This window comes from Peromyscus californicus, unplaced genomic scaffold (assembly GCF_007827085.1).
Source record: "Peromyscus californicus insignis strain IS unplaced genomic scaffold, ASM782708v3 Scaffold_9__1_contigs__length_137607984, whole genome shotgun sequence".
Taxonomy (NCBI): Eukaryota; Metazoa; Chordata; class Mammalia; order Rodentia; family Cricetidae; genus Peromyscus; species Peromyscus californicus.
This window is the reverse complement of record NW_026294617.1, coordinates 73,420,980-73,443,589: the sequence shown is the minus strand read 5'-3', so window position 1 is coordinate 73,443,589 and position 22,610 is coordinate 73,420,980. Positions and strand designations below refer to the sequence as shown.

Here is a 22,610-nt window from a genome sequence, read left to right as displayed (position 1 = left end):
TATTTTTCAAATATACAAATATACCCAGTTATAAGATGTATTGGAAATAACCCCATTTTAACCCACCAGAATGTAATAAAAACCAAAATTCCCTGAAAAACACTTATCAAGTAACTAGCAAGAAGTCTGCAAGATGGCCCAGCACCACCTGCTACCAACTCAAAAGACCTGTTTGATTCCTGAAACATAGTCACATACAGACATACACATAATTTAAAAAACAGTAAATCTAAAGGATATTCTTTAGGCAAAAGTGGGGAAGTAAATTCTACAACAAAGCAAGAGAATTCGGTACAAATTTGTACAATAGGGAATCAGACATTCCATTAGCTTGTCTTTGGTCCTTTCAACATTTAATGAGTATTCAGTTGTGTGTGTGTGTTTGCTGGCCTGAGGATACAGCTCACCAGGAGAACACTTACCTTGCACAGTGAGGCCCTAGGTTTGATCCCCAACACTGCAAAAACCTTGCACATTATTAAATGTGCATGCTCTCACACCGACACACTTGGAGATGTTAATTGCTTCATTTAGGATGCAATTTTGTATCTTCCCTGTCTACTAAACTTAAACTTAGGAAAGGCTTTGGATCTGTTCTTTTGTGAAGGATTTCCCCCGTTTTGAGGAACAGCAGAGCAAATGTAAGGACCGATGAAATGTAGGCTCATGTAGCAGTTTACTCTGAGATTAAAATCTTTTTTTCCCCCCTTTGGAGGGAAGCTTATGAAGACTCAGGATGTTCTAAGGGAGGTGAAACATTCCATCCTGCTGGCTCAGAAAGTGGACAACTTCACAGTTTCAGGAAGTCCCTGAAGCTGACCAGATTCACTAGGCCCTTACTTTTAAAGCACATATCTGCAATAAAGCCTGATGGGAGATACTCGGACAAGCTGAGCCGCCTGGAAAGCACTGTCCAACCTGCTGTGCAGTGAGCTCTGGGTTTTCAGCTTTCACGAGCTGTCACCCATTCTGGGGTGGGATCTGGTGGTAGAGCTGTCTTTGAGTCATTAATGTTCCTGTAAGTGACCCATTATGTGTATCCCTTTAAGAATCCCCAATAAAACTCACTGGTTCATCAAGCTGGACTTTGGTATCAGCACTTGTGTCTGTTGTAGGTTCCCATTCGGAGGTGAGTATATGTTTCTAGGTCCCCAGGAATACTGTCCCACACTAAGACCTTCCTCTAGTCTCTTGCTTCTTCATTTTGTTCATCTCTTGCTGTCTACACAAAGAATAATACTAAAGTACAGATCTGATCATGATTATTTTGCTCAAAAATGTTATACTAACTGCTATATATATATATATACTGCCAGTGGACCTCTGGGTGGACGCTGAGCATGCGAGGCTCAGCTTGTATGTACTTTGTACTATGTACTTTGCACTGCATGTGAGTCATAGCAGCCTTAACAGTTCCCCCAGAACACAGCTTCATGTGACCTTTCACCCTGCCACACTTTCTTTGTGCTGTCACTAAAGCCTCCATCTAAAACCCAACACACTAATGGCTTCTGCTGCTGGTATGAGCAATACCTCATTCTCGTTCTCGCTATCACTGGTTGTATTTATTACACCATCTGTATTTATTAATGTCCTACTACATTCCTGTTTTCAAACTTCCTTTTCTAAGTTTTTTGAAATGCTCTCTCTATATATATAGGCCTGGTTGTCCTGGAACTTACTACATAAACCAGGCTGGCTTCAAACTCAGAGATCACCTGCCTCTGCCTCCTGAGAACTGAGATTAATGGTGTACGTCACCACAAACTAGTTCAGCATTTCAGTATCTTTTATGTCTAAAACTTTTTATTTTTTTGAGACAGAGTCTTGCTATGGTATCTAATCAGGATTTGAACTCTTGGGCTTAAGTGATTCTCCTGCTGCAGACACATGGATGACCACACGTAGCAGTCTATGATGTTCTTGAAGTCAGAACTAATTTTTTCCATCCCTTTAGGCTTAAATATAGCTTGCTCCATGTCCACATATTGGGTGGATATAGGTTTAAGCCAGGATCTCACTATGTAGCCTGGGTGTCTCGGGACTCACTATGTAGAACAGGCTGGCCTCAAACTTAAGAGGTCCATGGATTAAAGGCATATGCTACCCCATATGTAGCTGGCATGTCCTTCAGGCCAAAAACGTAGAGGAGGGGTTTACCAAGAATGAAATAAGAGTGTACGACATGGGGGCTGGAGAGAGGGCTCAGAGGTTGAGAACACCAGCTGCTCTTCCAAAGGACACAGGTTTGCCTCTCAGCATCCACACCTCAGTCCCAGGAGATCTGACGCCCTCTTCTGGCCTGTGTGAGCACCAGGCATGCACACGGCACACAGACATACATGCAGACAGAACACCCATATATATAAAATAAAAAATTCAAAATGTATACTAAATTTTTTCTTTGGTGTTTGTTTGTTTTGTTTGGTTGGTTTTTTGTTTTGTTGTTGTTGTCTTAGACAAGGTTTCTCTGTGTATCCCTCGCTGTCCTGGAACTTGCTCTGTAGACCAGGCTGACCTCGAACTCAGAGATCTACCTGCCTCTGCCTCCTGACTGCTGGGAATTAAAGGTGTGCACCACCATCGACTGGCTAAATTTAAAAATATTTTAAACAAGAGTGAATGGCAATGAATATTCGGTAACTGTGAGCTCTCTGTCATGGTATAATAGTACTTTGTAGAAAATGGAAATTTAGTTATTCATCTAATACAGTGGTTCTAAACCTGTGGGTCGCGACCCCTTTGGGGGTTGAAAGACCCTTTCACAGGGGTCGCCTAAGACCATTGGAAAACACAGATATTTACATTATGTTTCATAACAGCAGCAAAATTATAGTTATGAAGTAGCAACAAAGTAATTTTATGGTTGGGGACTCACCATAACATGGGGAACTGTATTAAAGGGTCAGGGCATTAGGAAGGTTGAGAACCACTGCTCTATGCAGCAATACAGCCTGAAGACTATTACTAAAGCGTCTTCAGCCTGGCACGATGGTGCACAAGACTATCATCCCGTCTCTGGGAGGGAGAGACACGATCTTGAGTTTGAGGCCAGCATATGCTACACAGGAGACTGGTTTGTTTTTCTTTAAAAAAAAAAAAATCTTTGACCAGGAGTTCAGTTCACAGTTAATCTCAGGTTCACAGTGAGTCTGAGGATAGCCTTGACAAGTTGAGACTCTGCCTCAAAAATAAAACAAAATAACGTCAGGAAACCTGATTTTTGAAGGCTTAGGTATGCATGTCACTTACTGCTGTGATCCTCCTGCCTCTGCCTCTTGAGTGCTGGGACCATCGGCACAGACCACTGTGTCCAGCTTCACAGCAGTTTTAAATATTGAGAGATCTTCTTAGGTCCACTTAATCTCAGAAATTTACAGTTCTCTTGATATAATGAGATACTTAATAGATGCTGACTAGCACCATACCCAACATGAGTGTGGATGCAATGTCATTTATGAAATCGTAAATGAGATATTTTATTTAAAATGCAAAGAAGGAAAAGAACATGCATTTCTTATAGAGTACAAATTTGTCAAAGAGTTACGAATAGGCTGTGAATCTCGGTGGAAAACAGAAATCTGCACTGGAGAATATGGAAGACAGGGACTTGGGAAGGTCACTCCAGCCTGCTGGAGACCTCCAGTGTTTATGTGCACAGTACCAGTCCCCAAACAGCAACATCAGGTGAGTCTGTGACCAGATATCTTAGCCTAGGAGTCTACAAGTCTCAGAGAACTTCCTTTTGTGTCCACAAAGAAAAGGGCTTGGGGCAGAAAGAAGGAAAGTCAGAGGTGTCACAGGGAGCAGCAACAAGGAGAAACTACACCATCTTCGTGTCAACACGTCCACTTCAGGAGTGCTCTGGCAACTCCCTTCCAAAGTACACTGTCGTAGGGCACCATCGAAGAAGGACTGGGAGAGCAGAATGGGCGGCTGGCTGGCATCACATCTTGGGGAAGCTGGCCAGGCTGGTGATGCCACAGGCGTTGTTTTTATTCCGAGCCAAGAGAACATATCCTTTGTTTCCCCAGCTTTCTCCCCAGCTGTAGAACCAAGTGAGAAAAATGCTCAGCCTCAAAATTTATACAGCTGTATTTTACTAGGCACTGACAATAAATATATATAAATGAGTAAGTTGGGCATGCTACCCAGGTTAGTGTTAACTGTCAGCTCAACAGAATCTAGAATCAGTCAGGAGATGGACCTCCGGGAAGTATCCCGACTATGTTCATCGATGTGGGAGAACTATTCCCTGGACAGGTCCTGGTCTGTATAAAATGGAGAGATGGAACCGAACACTAGCATGCATTCATCATCTTCATCTCTCTGTCCCCGACTGCGGCTGTGATGTGACAGCAGCCTCAGGCCCTGCTGCTCAGACTCCCCTGTCCTGATGGACGGTGCCCTGGAACTGTGGAATACGCCTTTTCGTCCTTGGGTCACTTTGTCAGAATATTTTATCACAGCAACAGAAGAAACTAAGAGGTCTTAAAGATACTAGAGATTGCTGGGTGCGGTGGCAGAGGCAGGAGGATCTCTGTGAGTTCCGTCCTAGCTTGGTCTACACAGCAAGTTCAAGCCAGCAGGGCCTACGCAATAAGACCCTGTCTCCAGACAAGGGGGAGAGGTGAAGAGGGGGTATTTGAGGCTGGACCTGAAGGATGAGTAGACTTGGCATCTGTGGGAATGGGAAGAAGGTAGAAGGGTGTGAAATTGATGACAGATGGGGAAGCAAGATGTGTTATGACAATGTGGCTGAAAACCAGGGTATAAGACAAACTGAAGTGGGAGACCGATCTGGAGAGGTGGGTTAAGATAAGGTTGAAAAGTCCAGAGCTCAAGGCTAACCTGAGCTACAGGAGACCCTGTCTCAAGAAATCAAAACCAATCAACCAACCAAACAGAAACATCAGGCTGAACGCTCTCTACTGGAAATCTAAGGGGTGCGGAGCTTTCCCTGTGGCAGGAGAGCTTTGGAGCAAATGGAGAGATGAATGAGACTGCTGGGAACGAACTGGCCTCTGCTGCTAAGTCTCTCTGACTGGGCTGCCAGGCCACTGGCACAGCCTTTGCCCGTTTGTTTGTGTGCAGCTGAGCATCTTGCACAAGGTGCAGCTGACCAGCACGTACTTTGGACGCTCTTGTCCGTCCATCACGTTAGTTTTGTAATTCTGAGCCTGAAAGACAGACTGGGAAGCTGGAGGTGAGGCTTGTGATCACAAAGGGGATTAAATGGCAGACACAGCGCTCTGACTGTTTGTTACCTGTTTTTAATTATCCAATGCTTGCTTCCCTTCTGGACGCCATAGCCCACCACCAACACCGCGTGGTTCACATTATCACTGTCGCAATTTTCATCATAGTACACACCTACAAAACAAACTATGGATGAGGCTCTCTGCAACCCGAGGGGCCCTGTGTGGTCCCTTGTCTCAGTCAGGGTTTACAGCTGAGGCACCCCACGTACAGGAGCAACCAGATTTGCAGAGTCTGACTGTGAAAACTAAGTACTCAAGCATCTCGGGGCCACGCCCGCACCCTAGGAGAGGGGGCTCCATAGGAAGAGGTTCTCACCTCTGCTGTAAAACTGGAAAGATGGCAAGCTCGCGTCGATTGACACGGAGATAGGGCCCACCCGGGCCACCGCTCTCTTCAGGGCTTTCTCGTCCCCCACAGGAATCTCTCTGTACCCTCTGCATTTAGCTGCCTTTGCCGTTGGGTTGTACATACAACTTTGATCCTGGAAAAAAAAACCCAAAGGTGCAAGAGGACTACAGTTGATCAGCTGCCAATAAGTGGGTAAGAAAGTCGACCAATTAGAGGTAATGGAGCAGTCTTTTGGTCTTACCATGTTAGAAAACTATGAAAAGAAGTCAGGTTTTGTACACTTGTAAACCCAGCAATCAAGAGGCTGAGGCAGGAGGATTGCCATGAGTTCAAGGCCAGTCTGGGCTATACACAGTAGGAGCCTGTCTCAAAAACAAAAAATGCGTGCGGGGTTGGGGGTGGGGTAGGTGGTGGGTGTCAAGTGATTTCCTGCTTTCTAGCACTCACAAAAATCAACTCCAAAAGACTGTTTTTCTTAATCACTGAGCCATTTCCCCAGCCCCTTATCACCATCATCTTCTTTTTCTTATTGAGACTGCGGACCATGTAGCCTAGGCTGGCCTTGAACTCACTGCACAGCTACATAGTAATGACCTTAGACTCCTGACCTTCTGGCCTCTGCCTCCATGTGCTGGGAATACAAGCATGTCCTACCTCTCCCTGTGGTGGAATTGTGTTCCCCAAAATATCGTGCACCCTAATAAACTTATCTGGGGTCAGAGACAGAACAGCCACTAGATACAGAGGCCAGAAAATGGTGGCACTCACACCTTTAATCCTAGCATTCCAGAGGCAGAAATCCCTCTGGATCTCTGTGAGTTCAAGGCCACATTGGAAACAGCCAGGCATGGTGACTCATGCCTTTAATCCCAAGAAGTGAGCCTTTAATCCCAGGGAGTGATGGCAAAAACAGAAAGGTATATAAGGCGTGAAGACCAGAAACTAGAAGCTTTTAGCTGGTAAGCTTTTAGGCTTTCAAGCAGCAGTTCAGCTGAGAGCCATTCTGGATAAGGACTCAGAGGCTTCCAGTCTGAAGAAACAGGACCAGCTGAGGAATTACGAGGTGAGGAAGCTGTGGCTTGTTCTGCTTCTCTGATCTTCCAGCTTTCACCCCAATAACTGGCCTCAGGTTTGATCTTATTAATAAGAACTTTGAAGATTCATGCTACATCTCCCAACTTGAGAGACTGTTTTTACTAATGCAGGATATGGAAAGATTTTTCAAATAAGAGGTTTTTTTTCCAATGCAAATTATCTTCTGCCTGTGTAGTTTATGTAAGCTTCAGGGAGCAGGACGGGACCCACTGCTCTGTGGGGAGTTTGCCAACACCAAGCCCAGCTCAAAAGACGGCCTTGACCCTCTGTACACAACTCAGGGCTGCTAGCATGAGGTCAAGAGTTTTAGCTAGAGACAGAAATAAGTACGTAACATGACATGAAAATAAATTAACACCTTTAACACCCCAAGGTTGTATCTATAAGAACACATGTCCTACACCAAAAGTACTGCCAGCATTTGGAGTGCTAGTCTACGGTCACAGTGACTTACTGCCTGAGTATCTCAAAACCTGTTTGCTCTCTGTCCTGTCATTCTGGTGTTCAATTTCTCAGATCAACAAGACATAGCTGTGTGGCACATCCTGCGATCTCAGACTGATATAATTCTAGGTAAGCCTTGGTGCTGCATGACCTCAAAAAAAAAAAAAAAAAGGAAGAGAAAAAAAGAGAAGATCTTGTGCAAATGAAATATATTATCTATAAATGAAGTATCTTGTGAATGGACTCAAGACTATCAGGGCTTGGCATGGCACAGACTCTGGCCCACCACTCAGGAGGCAGAGCTGGATCTGCCGTGTGCCCAGGCCAGTTTGGACTACAATCTCAAAACCAACAAATAAACAAAAAAACCAACCAACCCCAGGACAGGAAAAAAAAAATTCTCAACAAATTGATTAATGTAGTGCTGGACAAATCACGCAAGCCAGGCTGGAAGGAGAGGACTCAGGTCTGGTTCCCAGTACCCACGGGGTGGTTCACAGCATCTGTAACTCCAGAGGTTCCAGAGGATCCAATGTCCTTCTAACCTCAGGGCACCAGGCACACACATGATGTATATACATGCAGGCAAAACACTCATACATAAAATAAAAATAATCTTCTAAAAAGATGCAAGTTGTCAACTGTTAAGTGACTAATTATTAGTTTTTAAGTTTATACTTTTCTCAAATATATCCTTTAATTGGTGAGTGGGAAGTACATTAACAGGCAACAGACTAGACTCTAGAGTGTCCCTTCTTCACTATTTTATTTTGGTTTTTGGGGTTTTGTCCCATCCTCCCGAGAGAGGAGCTCATGTAGCTCAGGCCAGCTACAGAGTCACCATGTAGGATGACCTAGAACTCCTCATCCTCCTGCCTCCGCCTCCCATATGCTGAAATTACAGGCACACCCACTGAGCCCCTCATTATCAACACGGCCAGGGAAATCTACTGATGACGATGTGACTGAATCAGTGGGATTTCTCACATACTGCAGGTAGGAGTATAATTTTTGGCAAACAGTTTGACATTATATAGTAAATTTTAAGACACAAGTGCCTTTAAACCCAGGTGATTCTGTTCCAAAGTAACATACCATATAAAAGGCTCTCATGAGCACATGGGAGGAAAGGATGTGTCAGATAAGCAGGCCTGGTGGATAGATCTTGTTTGGCAGTGCTGGCAAGATGGCTTCATGGGTGAAACTCTTGCCGAATAAGCCTGACAACTAGAATTTGATCCCCAGGGCCCATGGTGGAAGGAGAGAGAGAATCCAGAAAGTTTTTCTCTGGCCTTCACATGCATAAGATAGCACACGCCCATCTGCACATACGAACATGCACCGTATACACAAATACACACAGTAATACATTTTAAAAATTTTTAGTTTTGCTACAGACTGCAGTATGAATTTGAGTATGTTGTGATGTCTCTTTAAATATCAAGGATAAGCCAACCTTTTAAGAAAATACACTGAGCACGCACCTTAGCAGATAGTCACCAACATTTTTATCACACTGAAACTTGCTGTTCCTCTTTCAGAGGTCCATATCACAAAGAATACCATTGCCTATCAGCCCCAACTACATTAAAAATTCCATGGAGCTAGAGAGATGGCTCAGTTTTCCTACATTATGGAAATTTTGCCTTTCTATGGCAACTCTATTAAGAAAGCAGGATAGCCATGTGTGGAACCCAGGCCTGTGATCCCAGCACTTGGAAGGTTGAGGCCAGAGGAGTTTAGGGTCATCCTTAGCTACATAATAAAAAAAATTTTAAAAAAAAGGAAAGAGAGAGGGGGGGAGGGAGGGAGGGAGGAATGAAGGAGAAGGGAAGGGAAGAGAAGAGAAGAAGGAAAGAAAAGAAAGCAGGACACAGTAACAGAAAACAAAGCGATGCTGAGGAGAGCCGGTACAGGGCTCCACGCTGCGGTGGGCGTAGTCTCACCTGGCCTACATAGGGATAAGCATCCTCAGAGTCAATGCCCCCATTCGTCTGCACATATCGGAAGGCAGTGGTCATATAGCCGCCTCCACAGCCATAATTCTCAGACACACAATCCACCAGATTCTGAGGACTCAGAGTCAGGAGTTTGCCGGTCTTCTTCTTGAGCTGGCCCTCCAGGGCACCCGCGGAGCTAAAGGCCCAACAGGAACCACAATCACCCTGAGAGACACAGGAAATGGTCAGTCATCACGGTTCACATGGGGGTGGGGCATCTTTCTACCAGTTTAAAGACATCCCATGCAGTTTATGAATTCAAGGCTGCCTTTGTTGTGAGGCCTTGCTATCATTCCCATTGATAACAACTGCAATCACTGTTTCCTTTAACTGAAGTCAAGTACAGAACTTTATGGCTTTGGAGACAGTTCTCCTAAATTTGTTACTGAACTTCAATGTGCCTGTTTCCTTACCTTTAAAAATGAGAATAAGTTGGGGTTGCTGGGACCTGTAAGTTCATCACTTGAGAGCCAGAGGCAAGAGGAACAGGAGTTCAAGGTCAATCTCAGCCATATACTGAGTTGGAAGCCAGCCTGGGCAATATGAGATCTTGTCTCATCTCAAAAGAACAGAAAAAGGATGCTGGGTGGTGGTGGCACACACCTTTAATCCCGGCACTCAGGAGGCAGAGGCAGGCAGATCTCTGTAAATTTGAGGCCAGCCTGGTCTACAAATGCGAGATCCAGGACAGGCACCAAAACTACACAGAGAAACCCTGTCTCGAAAAACAAAACAAAACAAACAGAAAAGGGAGTGAGGGAGTGATACTATGGCTAATGGACTGACTCTCGTGAGCATTGAGACTTCATTTACATGTAAATCGCAGAAGCTCCTTGTGCACAGTCATCTCTCAAAATTGTCAGCTATTATTAACGTTTGCTCTCCTGGACTGTAGAATTTTTTTTCCCAGATTTACTATTTTTTAAGAATGAGAATTTCTTGAGGAGGAAGTCTTGAATCTTTACCAGGTTGGTATTGTTTGGTTCTAGGAGAGGGGTGGTATCTGTTGAATTAATGTACATCAATTGTTCATCTTACTGACGACACAGCCCTATGCTGTCAAGTTCCTAGAAAAACTGAGATTCTCCTGCAGATAATAATCAAATATTGTAAAAACCTTTTGGGGGGAAAGATTCTCTGTCCTAGTAATTACAATTTCAGAATTTATTTTGCACAAATATTTCTACATGAGCACAAAAATGTATGTGTAAAGTGCTTGTTCTAACACTGTAAGTTTTTAAAAGTAGAAAAACCCTAAATGTACAAAATAAGTGAGGAGTTAAATAATAGAATCTGCTATATTCCTGTAGTATGAGATATACCACAATTCAGGACAGACTACCTACACACACAAGGAAGCACCTGATTTTTGACTGGAGTAACGTAGCCTTTCTTTCGATAGTCGATGGAGTCTGGGGCTCTGCCTTCCCACTCTGGGATGTAGAGAGTGTCATTACTGCGGGAGTGAGAGGGTGGTAACTTGAGTCCAGTCATCTTCTGAACCACTTCTTCACTGGTCTGAGACAAAAGCGGAGGCCAAGCATTAGCAGGAACCAGGATAGAGTGGGTGGGCCTGGATCTGAGAGGCAACTCACCATGTCTCCCAAGTGATTCATGGCCAGTTCATATGTATGGACACCGAGAGAGGCCTCAAGATTATGGATGGAAATATGCTTCAAGTTTTTTTCCCAAATTAAACGCCGCGAGACTTCATCCACCTAAATAGAATAGTCAGTAAATTCATAGACTGTGTGCAGTTAGACAAGTAGGTTTTAGGAGAAAAGATGCACCGTAACCAGAAAAGCTTACAATCTAGCTGAGGAATCTTAAGAGTGCACACATGGGCTGGAGAGATGGCTCAGAGGTTAAGAGCACTGGCTGCTCTCCCAGAGGTCCTGAGTTCAATTCCCAGCATCCACAGGGTGGCTCACAACCATCTGCAATGAGATCTGGTGCCCTCTTCTGGTCTGCAGGCATACATGCAGGCAGAACACTATACATAATAAATAAATCTTTAAAAAAAAAAAAAGAGTGCACATACAAAACATACCCAAAGGTTTAGAGAGAGCATAGAACAACATTACTGTGAGAAGTACCCCCAGAAGAGCTTTCCCACATTCCCACTGCACAGCCACGGTTGGTCCTGGGCTCAGTGTTATTCCTGCGCTCCCCTTCCAGCTAATGCATCTGTAAAGCAGACAGAGGGACTGGAGAGTTAGCAGACAGCGTCTGCTTGCTCAGGGTAAAGCACTGTGTTTTTCGAAGGGAATCTAGACGCTAAAGCAGAGGTCTCAGGTCCCAGCCCTCCTGTGTGTCCCCTTGCAGGCCCCCGGCACCTTGCTGTTATACTGCTTCCTGTGGGTCTTCTTCCATAGCTCCCACTGGGTATCCAGCATTTCCTCGGGGTAGAGAGCAAAGCTCAACACGGGTAGCAGCAGAAACTTGAACACCCACATCCTGTGAAAGGAATAATTAGGGGAGACTTCTACAGCAGGAAGTTCACAGGCTAAGTCAGCCTGTGGATGTAGAAATGACGGCAGACACATTACCAGGAAGGTGGCTTTTAACCTTTTAGGAGCTATAAAAATAAGTTCCGCCGGGCGGTGGTGGCGCACGCCTTTAATCCCAGCACTCGGGAGGCAGAGCCAGGCGGATCTCTGTGAGTTCAAGGCCAGCCTGGTCTCCAAAGCGAGTTCCAGGAAAGGCGCAAAGCTACACAGAGAAACCCTGTCTTGAAAAACCAAAAAAAAAAAAAAAAAAAAAAAAAAGTAAGTTCCTTCTACCAGAAAATTATACACACATGTACTAATCCTAAAGGATCCATAAACCCAAAAGAACTACACACACACACACACACACACACACACACACACACACACACACACTTACTTTTCTTGATTTTAGAGACATGGTCTTGCTTTGTAAGTCTTTAAGTCTTGGCTAGCCTTGAGCTCACTGTTGACCAGAATGGCTTTAAATTCAAAGATCTGTGTACACCCCCATCCCGCCCCCTTCCACCCCGTGCTGGGTATAGAGGCATGAGCTACTATGCCCAGCCCAAGAATCCTTTCTTTTGAACTATGAGCTGGCAAACTTGGCTGTATGTCAAAAGTGGACAAGGAATTGCAGGAGATTTTCATAAAGCAATAATGGGCAGAAGCTGCGGGGTAGGTGCTGGAACATCTGACTTCAATTATTGCAACTCAAGGCTGTTCCACCAACATCGCACACACTGCGGACAACCAGAGTGGGTAACTGGGAAAGCTCGGCACCACTATCCCCAGTATCCCCAGCAAGGGTGCGCACCGAGCACAGTGGGAACGTGGTTAGGGAGAGTTCTAGCTTTCTTCGTGGCACCCTTCCTTCTTTGCCTACACCCAGATCTTGCCAGGAGAGAACAGGACTAATTTGACAGCATTCATCCATGATACATCCATGGTGTCTTCATTTGCCTTATCCATTTCTTCGTTCTCACCCCTCTCCCTCTTTAGGCAGGAAACGGCTCTAATCTTAACCAGATGCCATGTTTTGTTTTTTTTTCTTCTCCAAACATTGACGTGGCTGTTTCCCAGGACAAAAGTGTCAGATGCATAAGAGGAAAATGCAAGACGGAAGGACACTATTCTGTACTGACCAAGTTCACAGTTCACAGCTTTGCAGGAATTTGCTCTGGTTTCATTCATTTCTTGCACTGGCTGAATTGCAAAATTCTTAAGTTTAAAAACCATTTCCTGCCTCCAGCACGTCATATGACCTGTTCAACATTGACTACACTTTTATGTACTTTTTGCAAAGCAACAAATATCCAGCAGATATTTAATAACTGGAGTGCTGCAGGCTTGGAGGTGGCTATTAACTAGTCCTCTTCCTCAGGAGTCAGTTAACCCTGTAGTTAAGCAGAATCCAGAAAGAATCCACTTCTGAGGCAGGCTCACAGAATCCTCCTTTGCTTTTACCAACAACCACATACTCATTCACATACACAACCATACACAGAATCTTTAAGATTTCCAGACAGACTTTATTTAGGCAGAAAATGAACTCAAGATTCTGTTTTCATTCGGGGAACTTGAGTTACTTAATCCCTAACCCCCTATATCCTTTCTCTTCTTAAAATAAGGTAACTGGAAGGAATGAGATGCTAAAAGATCCACAAGTTAAAAGCGTTACCTGCTGTTGAGAATCTGGTGTCTGGGCTCCTTTCAGACAGGAAGTGTAGCTACTGTGAGCGGAAGACTAAGGGTGCTAGATTTATCCCATCAGGATTGCGGAAGTCAACTCCAGCGGAGGCTGGAAAATTTGGATAAGGGAGGGAGGCGGGGATGGGATGAGAAGGGGGTTAGGGAGGGAGGATGGACACACATTTGCACCATGTTCCTGAGAGCTGCTAAGTGTTTAGTTTCGTCTTGGGGGTAAAAAATAAGACAGTGCATTCCTCAGATTGAGGCTTTGGTGAGGATATGAAAGGACACAGCTCTAGCTGTCTCCACCCTTTCTCAGAGTCTAATTGGAGAACTCCATCTTTTTTTATCCTTTCAGCCATGGCCCGCCCCCTCACCCTGAACCATGCTCAACTTTGTCAGATCCTCTTCTGAGATGACGGGGCACAGAGCGGTCTGTGTGCACATGGGGGGGGGGGCACCAAAGGCTAGAAAAGAGTAATATATGGCATCTAGGGCTCCAATTTAAACATTTTAAAAGTTTTTGTGACTACTGGCTAGTATTACTGCTTCTGGGCAGGGAACAGCTGTCCTAACCCATTATGGCTGTGCAGAAAGTCAGGGTGAAATCGTTTAAAAATGGCCAGAAAGTTGAGGGCATGTGGTGGTGCAGGCACTCAGGAAGCGGAAGGAAAAAATGACAGCTGGCTGTGGGCACACCTTTACCCCTGGCACAGGGCAGCAGGGGCAGGTGGTTCTCTGTGAGGTCTAGGCCAGACTAGTCTACAGAGTGAGTCTGAAGCCAGCCAGGGTTATACAGTGATATGCTGTCTCTAAATAAATAAGAGTAGATCCACAAGTTCAAGCCTAGCCTACGTAACTTAGTGAGATCCTGTCTAAAACTAAAAAGTTAAAAAAAAAAAAGGATTGAGAAGGTAACTCGGTGGTGTGCTTGCCTAACATTATGAGGTCCAAGGCTCAATGCCCTACACAGCATTAAGGAAAGAAAGCAAGCAACCCGATATAGCACCTAGTCACTGACAATGAATCAACATTAGTGGGCTGAAGGATACACATGTGACCCCACTGCTAAACTCTCAGATGGTAGGATATGATGAGTATTGCATCTCAATCATTAAAATCCCCAACGAGGTCCAGTCACAAGATCATCTCAAATGCTTCCCCAAAATCCATGCATGTGGCAGATCACAAGAGTCTAGCTCAGCCAACCACAACCCTAAACTCCATTTTTTCCCATAAACAGATGTGAGGAATGAGAAAAATGAAGGATCCCGGGATAGAAAGGCTATTACCACAAATCTAGACTCAGTTTCTAGCTGTATTCCTCACACAGACCCCAATTCTAGAGCCCAGGCTTGCTTTTGGATTTCAAGAGGTACCAATGAGCCATGCATGGAGAGGGAGCCCAGATCCACATTTGAACAGGTTAAAGTTCACAATCCCCGTATCTCCTTTTAATAGTGAAAATATACTGGGGGAAAGATATCCAGATGTCCCCTAGTGGCTTCAATATCCACGAGCTCTTCCCAGCCCTTTGTAAGAGCTTAGACAACCCCCACTCCCAAAGTGTGTCTACTGACTTTACTCACCATGTGTCAGGGTCAGGAGGGTAAGTGAGGAACAGGATGCTGAGTGATCAGGGCCCTATGACCTCTAATTCCCAAAATCAAGACTCAACTACACTTAACCCTTGTGTGTTTGGAGCCCAACTATGGAGTCTTTGAGTTGCACATGTCTGTTACTTATGGGCTGGAATGGGATGAGGAAGCCGCAATCAAGATCACACAACACGATAAACTTTATAAAAGAAAAAATACTTTGTTTTAAAATCTTTGCTACATGTCATTTTTGCCACCGTAAGGCTTAGCACAGATGGCCAACAAGAAAAAAAACAACCAAAAATAAAACCCTGAAGGAAAAGCAGAACAAAGCCCTCAGAGTAGCTTCTCCCTCCCACCCCTTCTTCAAAAGCCCTGTAACAACTGTACATTATAGTTCCGATCACATTTAAAAACAAGTTGATTATTAAAAAACACATATTTCATTGGAAACTCAACTTTTTGGTTCTGCAATTGTGATATAAATATATATGTATACTGTATGTGTGCACACAGAATAAAAAAAATAGCCTCCTTTTCCACTCTACTGCCTGGCACCAGCCTGGAGATAAACGGAGGGAAATTTAGTACGTAACATTCCCTCAGCTTCTCCATCTGGGCTCCTTATCCCCTATGAATACACTTAATAGATCTTTTCCATATTAGTATAATCTTTCACTCAAATACGAACAGGAGCCAGTTTTTTGTTTTTGTTTTTTTTAAAAAAAAAGGCTACTGATATATGAGACGCACCTGAGGACAGTAAAGGGCGAAAGCAGTAGCCTGTATCTGCATTTCTATGGCTGTGATTATCAAGTGACCCTGTGGGGATTTGAGTCCAGGACCCAACTAACACGTAAACTCACATTTATGCTCCAAAGCAAAACCCAAATCCAAGTTTGGAGAGGGAGCCAAGAACGAGAGACTTCAGGAAGACCTAAGCGTTGTTTTGACAACAGGATGGAGGGGCTAGTGCAGAAGGGCTTTCTATTTGGTTTATACCCCGTCAGTGAGGACTTCCCTCAGACAGCTAATCCAAGAAGTTGAGTTTCCATGTAGAAATGACCTCTCCAGAACACATGTGTGACTCTGACAGGAAATGCAGCATTATCCTATGGGCAAGTCTGGGGTTTCGGACAGTGTTTATCTGGCCAGCCTATTTTGGTAATATCTGCAGATCTTCCACGTAAGTTGAGAGCACCAAAGAGCAGGAGTAATCCAGCTTCATCACTGAATGTGTTTCGTAAGAGACCAACCCTGTCAACAGTAGAGTGTATGTTGGTCTATAGTTCCATTTTGGCTGGCATGGATTTAAGTGCAGCAAAGACTTAATTTAAATACTCTTTGGCTGCAACACTAAATACAAAAATACCTGGAAAAATTGACTTCTTAGGACTCTTTGAAGAGCAAGGAGAAAGACAAGAAAATCTGGGACAAACTCTGCATATATTCCCTAATAGGGAGAACGAACAGAACAGAGGAGCTCAAACACATGGATACACACACACACACACACACACACACACACACACACACACACACACAAACACTCACGCTCTTCCATGCTTCTTTCCAGGGGACTGCTCACTTCCTAAAGCTCCACATGTAGCTATCATATTTCAGGATCCTCAGTTATGAGGACATTTCTCTTCTCCTCCACTCTATTCAGAATTTCTACCTGAAACCTGCCACAGTATCCAAGGACGTTAGTGGCTGCCAGGTGCTTCCACTCTGTTCCTTGACTCCAGCACAGATCATTTCTGTGCCACTTCTAGGAAGAAGACACAAGGACAGGACTGCTAACCTCACCTGTCCTCAGATTTTCAGAGGACCCTAAAGCCTGGAATTCATTTCATTTCTTCTTTCTATACATGTTACTTCAGAGTCAAGGGATGAAGGGGTACATATCAGGGGTGAGGGAAGGGAAGGGAGAGGAACTTTTATTCTGTTTACAAAAGATTTGCTTTTAAAAACAAACAGTGCTTTCCCCCACCCTTATCCTCACCCCAACAGTTCTATTCTGAAAAGGGGGGAAACATAGTTAGATCAGGGAACTCTTCATTGTTGTAGCTGTTGCTCTGCTCGCCCAGCATGGACAGCATTTCCTGAGGAGAGAAAACGGTTAGATCTGGGTCACACCCTCCTTTACTGTCCCCCAGCACCCCCCAACCCAGCACCATTCCCACAGCCTTTGCCTGGTCTCCTCCCCATCTTCCTCCTACAGCACCTTCATTTCCTGGTTTCTGTCCGGGATGTTTTCAATACTCTGTGCACTGGTGTTTTTGCCTGCATGTGTGTCTGTGTGATGGTGTTGGAACTCCTGGAGCTGGAGTTACAGTGGTGAGCTGCTATGTGGGTGCTGGGAACTGAACCTGGGTCCTCTGGAAAAATCAGCCAGTACTCTTAACAGCTGAACCGTCTCTCCAGCCCCTCTTGATATTTTCAAAGGAAGAAAATACGCATGCCAACATTTCATTTAACCCTACAGTCATATCTGAAATTTATCTAATCACATTTGTCTCCAACCAAACCCTGTTCTGCCTTCTTTTCAGTCTGTTTTTGACAAGCTTATTCGGTCTAAGATTATCCCATTCAATCCTGCAGTCCCCTCAGGGCAAAACAGATACTCATAGCTATAATCAGTATGTTCTATTTTACATATTTTTTAATTATCCTATTTAAATCCAAAGCTACTTTGAGATGTGGATCTCTGTACATGAGCTAAAATAACTTTCTTCAGCATCTTTACACAGTGCTTCACATCAGTAACTTTGGTCTGATTAACGGGTGTGTTAATAATTAATAATGTCAATTACTGACATTCTTCCCTACATGTCCCGTCTTCCCTATTGTCTCATCTCACACTACCCCAACCAATACCACGTATGCTTCCCTCTAGCTCTCCTTCTGAAGTCTTTATGTACTCACCTGAAAGACCTCAGGCTGGCTAGGTGGTTGTGCTGACGTCTGCTGAACATGCTGCTCACTGGAACTGGACCGATGGTGGGGCTGTTGGCCCTGCCACTGTGGCCAGACACTCACACCCTCTGCTGTCCGGGTCTGGAATTGTCCTGCGGTCTGTCCAGTCTCAGGATCTAGAAATACAGTAAAGATAAACAGCCTGAATCTATTAATTTCAATAGATGGGAGAAACCAACACACAGCTACATAAGCCAGTCATTTTACACATGATACTTTGGTGATATTTTATTTGTGCTGAAATGTGATTTTATTTGTATGTTAATAAATAAAGTTGCTTGGGGGGTCAGAGCTAATAGCAAGCCATAGCAGAAGTCTGGCAGTGGTAGCACATGCCCTTAATCCCGATCACATGACAGGCAGATCTCTCTGTGTTCAAGGGCACCACCAGCATGGAGACACACACCTTTAATCTCAATACCAACCATAGAGACCTGGAGGTCTGTATAGATGGGCAGTGAGGAGAAGGTCATGTGGTTGGGTTTACAACCAATGAGAAGGCAGAACAGAAAGTCAATAAAAAGACAGATACACAGGAAGTAGGTCTCTTTCTGAGGGGAAGGACGGCAGCGGCAGCGAAGGGTAAGAAAGGGTTTTAGTCTCAGCTCTCAGCTACTGCTCTGACCTCCTGGGCTTTTAACTCTGCATTTGGCTCTGTGTTTATTTAATAAGACTGTTACATCTACAATACCTTCTGCTCTTCTATCTGCTAACTAATGCCTCAATTTCAAAGCCCAGTCTCAAATTAAGTTTCATTCCCTAAATAGCATTTCTAAAGAATTCTTTGTTTATTTAAATATGCATTTCATTAAGTATATGTGGTTTTGTAGTACTATTGTTGTAATATTACAATAATTTATGTGGTTTCTATTACAGGTGTTGAAACAGTTTTCCTGTAGCAAGTTTTTATAGATTTGAAAAACTGATTACTGTTTTGTGTATGGTGCATGTGAGCATATGTGCTGTGGCTCATAATGGTCAGAAGACAGCTTGGTGGAGTGAGCTCGCTCCTGTACATGGGTTCTGGAGACTGAACTCAGGTGTCTAGGCTTCTGAGTAAAGCACTTTGCCCAATGGGCCATTTCAACATCCCCTGTACAAAGTTTTTAATTTCAAACAGACTGGGAGCTTGCATTTCCTTATAATTAGGTCAGCACATAAAGGACACAAGGAAATAATTCTAACTACCAAATCCTCATTCTTTAGTAGTTTGATTTTCCCATTATCCTTCTCATCTGAACTTACGAAAGTTGGATCCACGGTTGGTGAGAGCAGGGTAGGCAGCAGTACCCTGGGACCCAGTGGGAGCACCCGGGAGCGACATAGCACTGAAGGAGGAGGACGTCTGAAAGTTGCTCACACCAAATTGGGAAGAACGAGTCTTGGCTGTAGCCTGGGTGGGCACCTGATAGCAAAAATGGGATACAGAATAAGGGAAATATTAACTGTGCACTTCATTTCCAGGAGTCAGTACTCATCAACCACTGCATTCTTCTCAACACAACTCATCACCTGTCCCTAACTGTACTTCTGATTAACTCCCAATTCCTCCTCAAACTATTTTTTTCAGGCAACTAAAAGTACAAAAAGCAAAGAACTATACAGTTTAATAAAAATCATAATAATTAGTTAATTAAGCTCACTAGGTCATGAAACAAGGAAAAAAAGACATTAAAGAACAGGGACTAGCTGATAAGAGGAAGAGGTATCAGTGGGCCTAGAGCAGAACAAGAGGTTATGGCCAAAATACATTATAAACATACATGAAAACATTGTAACAAAGCCATTCTTATCTATAATGAACCCATAAAATTATGAGTATTAACAGACAGCATGTTATAAATTGCATGTGTGTGCATATTTAACATGAATGAGCAAGTACATGTGCACAAACGTAGCAGCCAGAGATCAATGTGTCTTCCTCCATTGTTCTCCACCTAATGCACGTTGGTGGGTAAGTGGGTACCATGTACACTCACATAGAGAAGCCAGATGTCAATGTTGGGGGTCTTCTTTTATTACTCTCTACCTTACCTTTCGTTTTGTTTTTTGAGGCAGGGTTCCAGGCTGGCCTGGAACTCAGAGACCCACCCGCCTCTGCCTCTCGAGTGCTGGGATTAAAGGTGTGTGTTACCACCACCAGGATTCTACCTTATTTTATGAGACTGGGTCTCTCACTGACCCTGGAGCTCACCCATCTGCTAGACTAATTGGCTAGCAAGCTCTAGGGATCCATCTGTCTCCACTTTCCCAGTGCTGGGAAGATAGGTTTGTTCTATCACACGTGATTTATTTATTTATTTTAACATTTATTTAGTGTGCCTGAGTGTGCACACACATGTGGGTGTTAGGAGATAACATGTAGGAGTGAGTTATCCTTCCCCACTATGTGGGTCTGGGGGATTAAACGTAGGTCATCAGGATTGAGTGACAAGCACTTTACCAATAGAGTCTTCTGCCCAGTCTCAAAAGTAGAGTTTTATAAAAGAAAAACCACTCCATCATTCTACTCAGTCTGCATTCCATCTGTTCCAAGATTCTTTTCCTAAAAGAGTAACCACTTTTCTTTTCACTGGGATGTATGTGTATTACAGAAGAACTTGGCGACAACTCTCTTTGGGAAGTTCACACCGTGCTCAGTCATGTCTTACTGAATGCTTCTCTTTTGCTCTTGAATTTCAGTTTAAATCTGTATTTAAAGTGTCTTTTAATAAAAACTCTAGATCTGCTTCAAAAAGAAAAGAAAAAAATTAGAAAAAAGAAACTGGAAATGAAGCCTCATAATTAACCTCACCAGGAGACTCACGGCTAACACTTGGACAACGTCTTCCTGTTTTTATTCTCCATTGTGGTTTTTGGTTCTCATTCTGTCCTACCTTTTTTTGAGAAGGTCTATCTCACTATGTGGCCCAGGCAGGTCTTGAATGCACCATCCTCCTGCCTCAGCCTCTTCTGTGTTGGGATTAAAGCTGTGTACTGTCTCACTCAGTTGTACTGTTTATTGACTAAGAAACTAGTCATCACCTCAACATTTTTTATGGAATCATAATTTCTTTTTTTTTCCCTCTGGTTTTTTGGGACAGGGTCTCTCCTTCTGTAGACCAAGCTGGCCTCGAACTCAAAGAAATCTGCCTGCCTCTGCCTCCTGTGATTAAAGGTGTGTGCCACCACCACCCGCACAGCATCATAGTTTCTGTAGACATTTGCAATTACCACAATTTTTAAAGTAACTCCTAGGGAGACAATATATGCATCCTTGATCATATCAAGTCACTGAAAACTATGGTAGTGACTGTCTTCAACATCAATGCTCATCCTGGCCAATGGAGAAATGAATGACCTTCTGTGTATTTTTTACACAATTAAGATATATATATGGAACAATTGTGGAGTCTGGTTTGTGTTTTCTTTTCTTTTTTTTTTTTTTCAGAGCTGAGGACCGAACCCAGGGCCTTGTGCTTGCTAGGCAAGCGCTCTACCACTGAGCTAAATCCCCAACCCCTTTGTTTTCATTTTTTACTTTTCTAAAATATTATTTACACAACAAAAATAAGTCTAACATATTCACTATATATTATATGCATGGATACTATGCCAAGATTTTTCACAAATAAACAGTCAATGAATATAATTACTGATTTTCTACTTTGGTATTATATTACACAGTCCTAAACAAGGACAAACTCATTGAATTTACTCTAAACAAGCCTGAGATCAAAGCTGTTCAAACTGTTCTGAATGAGCAGTTCTGACTTAAGGTGAGTATGTGAAAACCATAGGCACTAAGGAGATTTTTGTAAGTATCTCTGGTATTTTAATTATCTGGTTGCTCTCAACAAACATGAAAACTGTTAGTAAGATCAAGAACAGGAATTGGAGAGAAGGTATCTAAGATGATAATAATAAATTTACCTGTAGGGAAAAAGACCCCAACAAACAAAACACAACATACAGGTCAGACAGGTCAGAGGCTTCACCTGGGCAGAGAAGCCTGGACGGGTACTAGGCGTCCAAGTTGGAGCTGATCCCTGGGGAGGGTTGGAGTGACGAGAAATCTGGGCCAACATCTGCCCTGCAGATGGCGGCGGCTGGACAACAGTCACAGGAGGGGTCAGACCGCTGTTCCTAGGAGGAGTAGATAGAGAGGCAAAGGGTTAAAAGGTGACTATCAAAGGACAACCAAACTCTATCCCTAGATCCCTTTGATTTCCTCGGAGTTAAGGAAAACCTGATAAATTTGAAAAACATAAGAAAGACTGACAGTCACACACTGACCACACAGAGATGGAACCTCCAACAAGGTAATAGAATAGGTGCAAAAACCAGGAGGAAAAAGCAGCTTCTCTGTCTCCCACTAGGTCCATAAGTTCGACTGCTTTGTCGGACATGACCAGAGAAAGCAAGGGAAGAATGGCAGGTGGATCCAGCAACTGAATCCGCAGAGCCCTGTCAAGCAGCACACACATATGGGCTCACCTGAAATTCTCTGCCGGCCGGGGGTTAGGAGGGAATGAGTTGCCCTGGGAGAATAGCTGTTGGGTGGCAGGGACAGTGCTGGAGGAGATGCCTTTACTCTGATCTGTGGACCAAAAGGAGTTGGGGGAGGGCCATCAAGGGGCTGTAGTATATAGTTTAGTATTCCTATTTTCTCATGAAGTACGTAATGTAAGTGGAAGGATGCTGCAGGACTACTGACTGGGCAG

The 22,610-nt window shown here is 43.8% G+C and overlaps 2 protein-coding genes across 6 annotated transcripts in view; both read right to left on the bottom strand.

Moving 5' to 3' along the window:
* Nucleotides 1-3,451: 3,451 nt before the first annotated feature.
* On the bottom strand, nucleotides 3,452-13,760 carry Ctsk (cathepsin K). The gene is made up of 8 exons (XM_052731995.1): nucleotides 13,320-13,760; nucleotides 11,486-11,606; nucleotides 10,745-10,867; nucleotides 10,512-10,667; nucleotides 9,096-9,314; nucleotides 5,578-5,743; nucleotides 5,268-5,373; nucleotides 3,452-4,046 (listed from the first exon to the last, which is right to left on the bottom strand). Exons 2-8 carry the CDS (start codon nucleotides 11,603-11,605, stop codon nucleotides 3,947-3,949), a joined length of 990 nt encoding a protein of 329 aa, XP_052587955.1. The 5' UTR covers nucleotide 11,606; nucleotides 13,320-13,760; the 3' UTR covers nucleotides 3,452-3,946.
* A 1,365-nt stretch (nucleotides 13,761-15,125) lies between these two features.
* Nucleotides 15,126-22,610, bottom strand: part of Arnt (aryl hydrocarbon receptor nuclear translocator) — an 87,047-nt gene continuing 79,562 nt past the window's right edge. For all 5 annotated transcript variants that reach the window (XM_052731990.1, XM_052731989.1, XM_052731992.1 and 2 more), the window contains 5 exons: nucleotides 22,384-22,486; nucleotides 21,885-22,032; nucleotides 19,153-19,312; nucleotides 17,857-18,023; nucleotides 15,126-17,033 (listed from right to left, as the gene is read on the bottom strand). In XM_052731990.1, coding sequence (XP_052587950.1) covers nucleotides 16,944-17,033; nucleotides 17,857-18,023; nucleotides 19,153-19,312; nucleotides 21,885-22,032; nucleotides 22,384-22,486 — 668 coding nt within the window. In that variant the 3' untranslated portion in view covers nucleotides 15,126-16,943. The remainder of the gene's footprint in view (nucleotides 17,034-17,856; nucleotides 18,024-19,152; nucleotides 19,313-21,884; nucleotides 22,033-22,383; nucleotides 22,487-22,610) is intronic.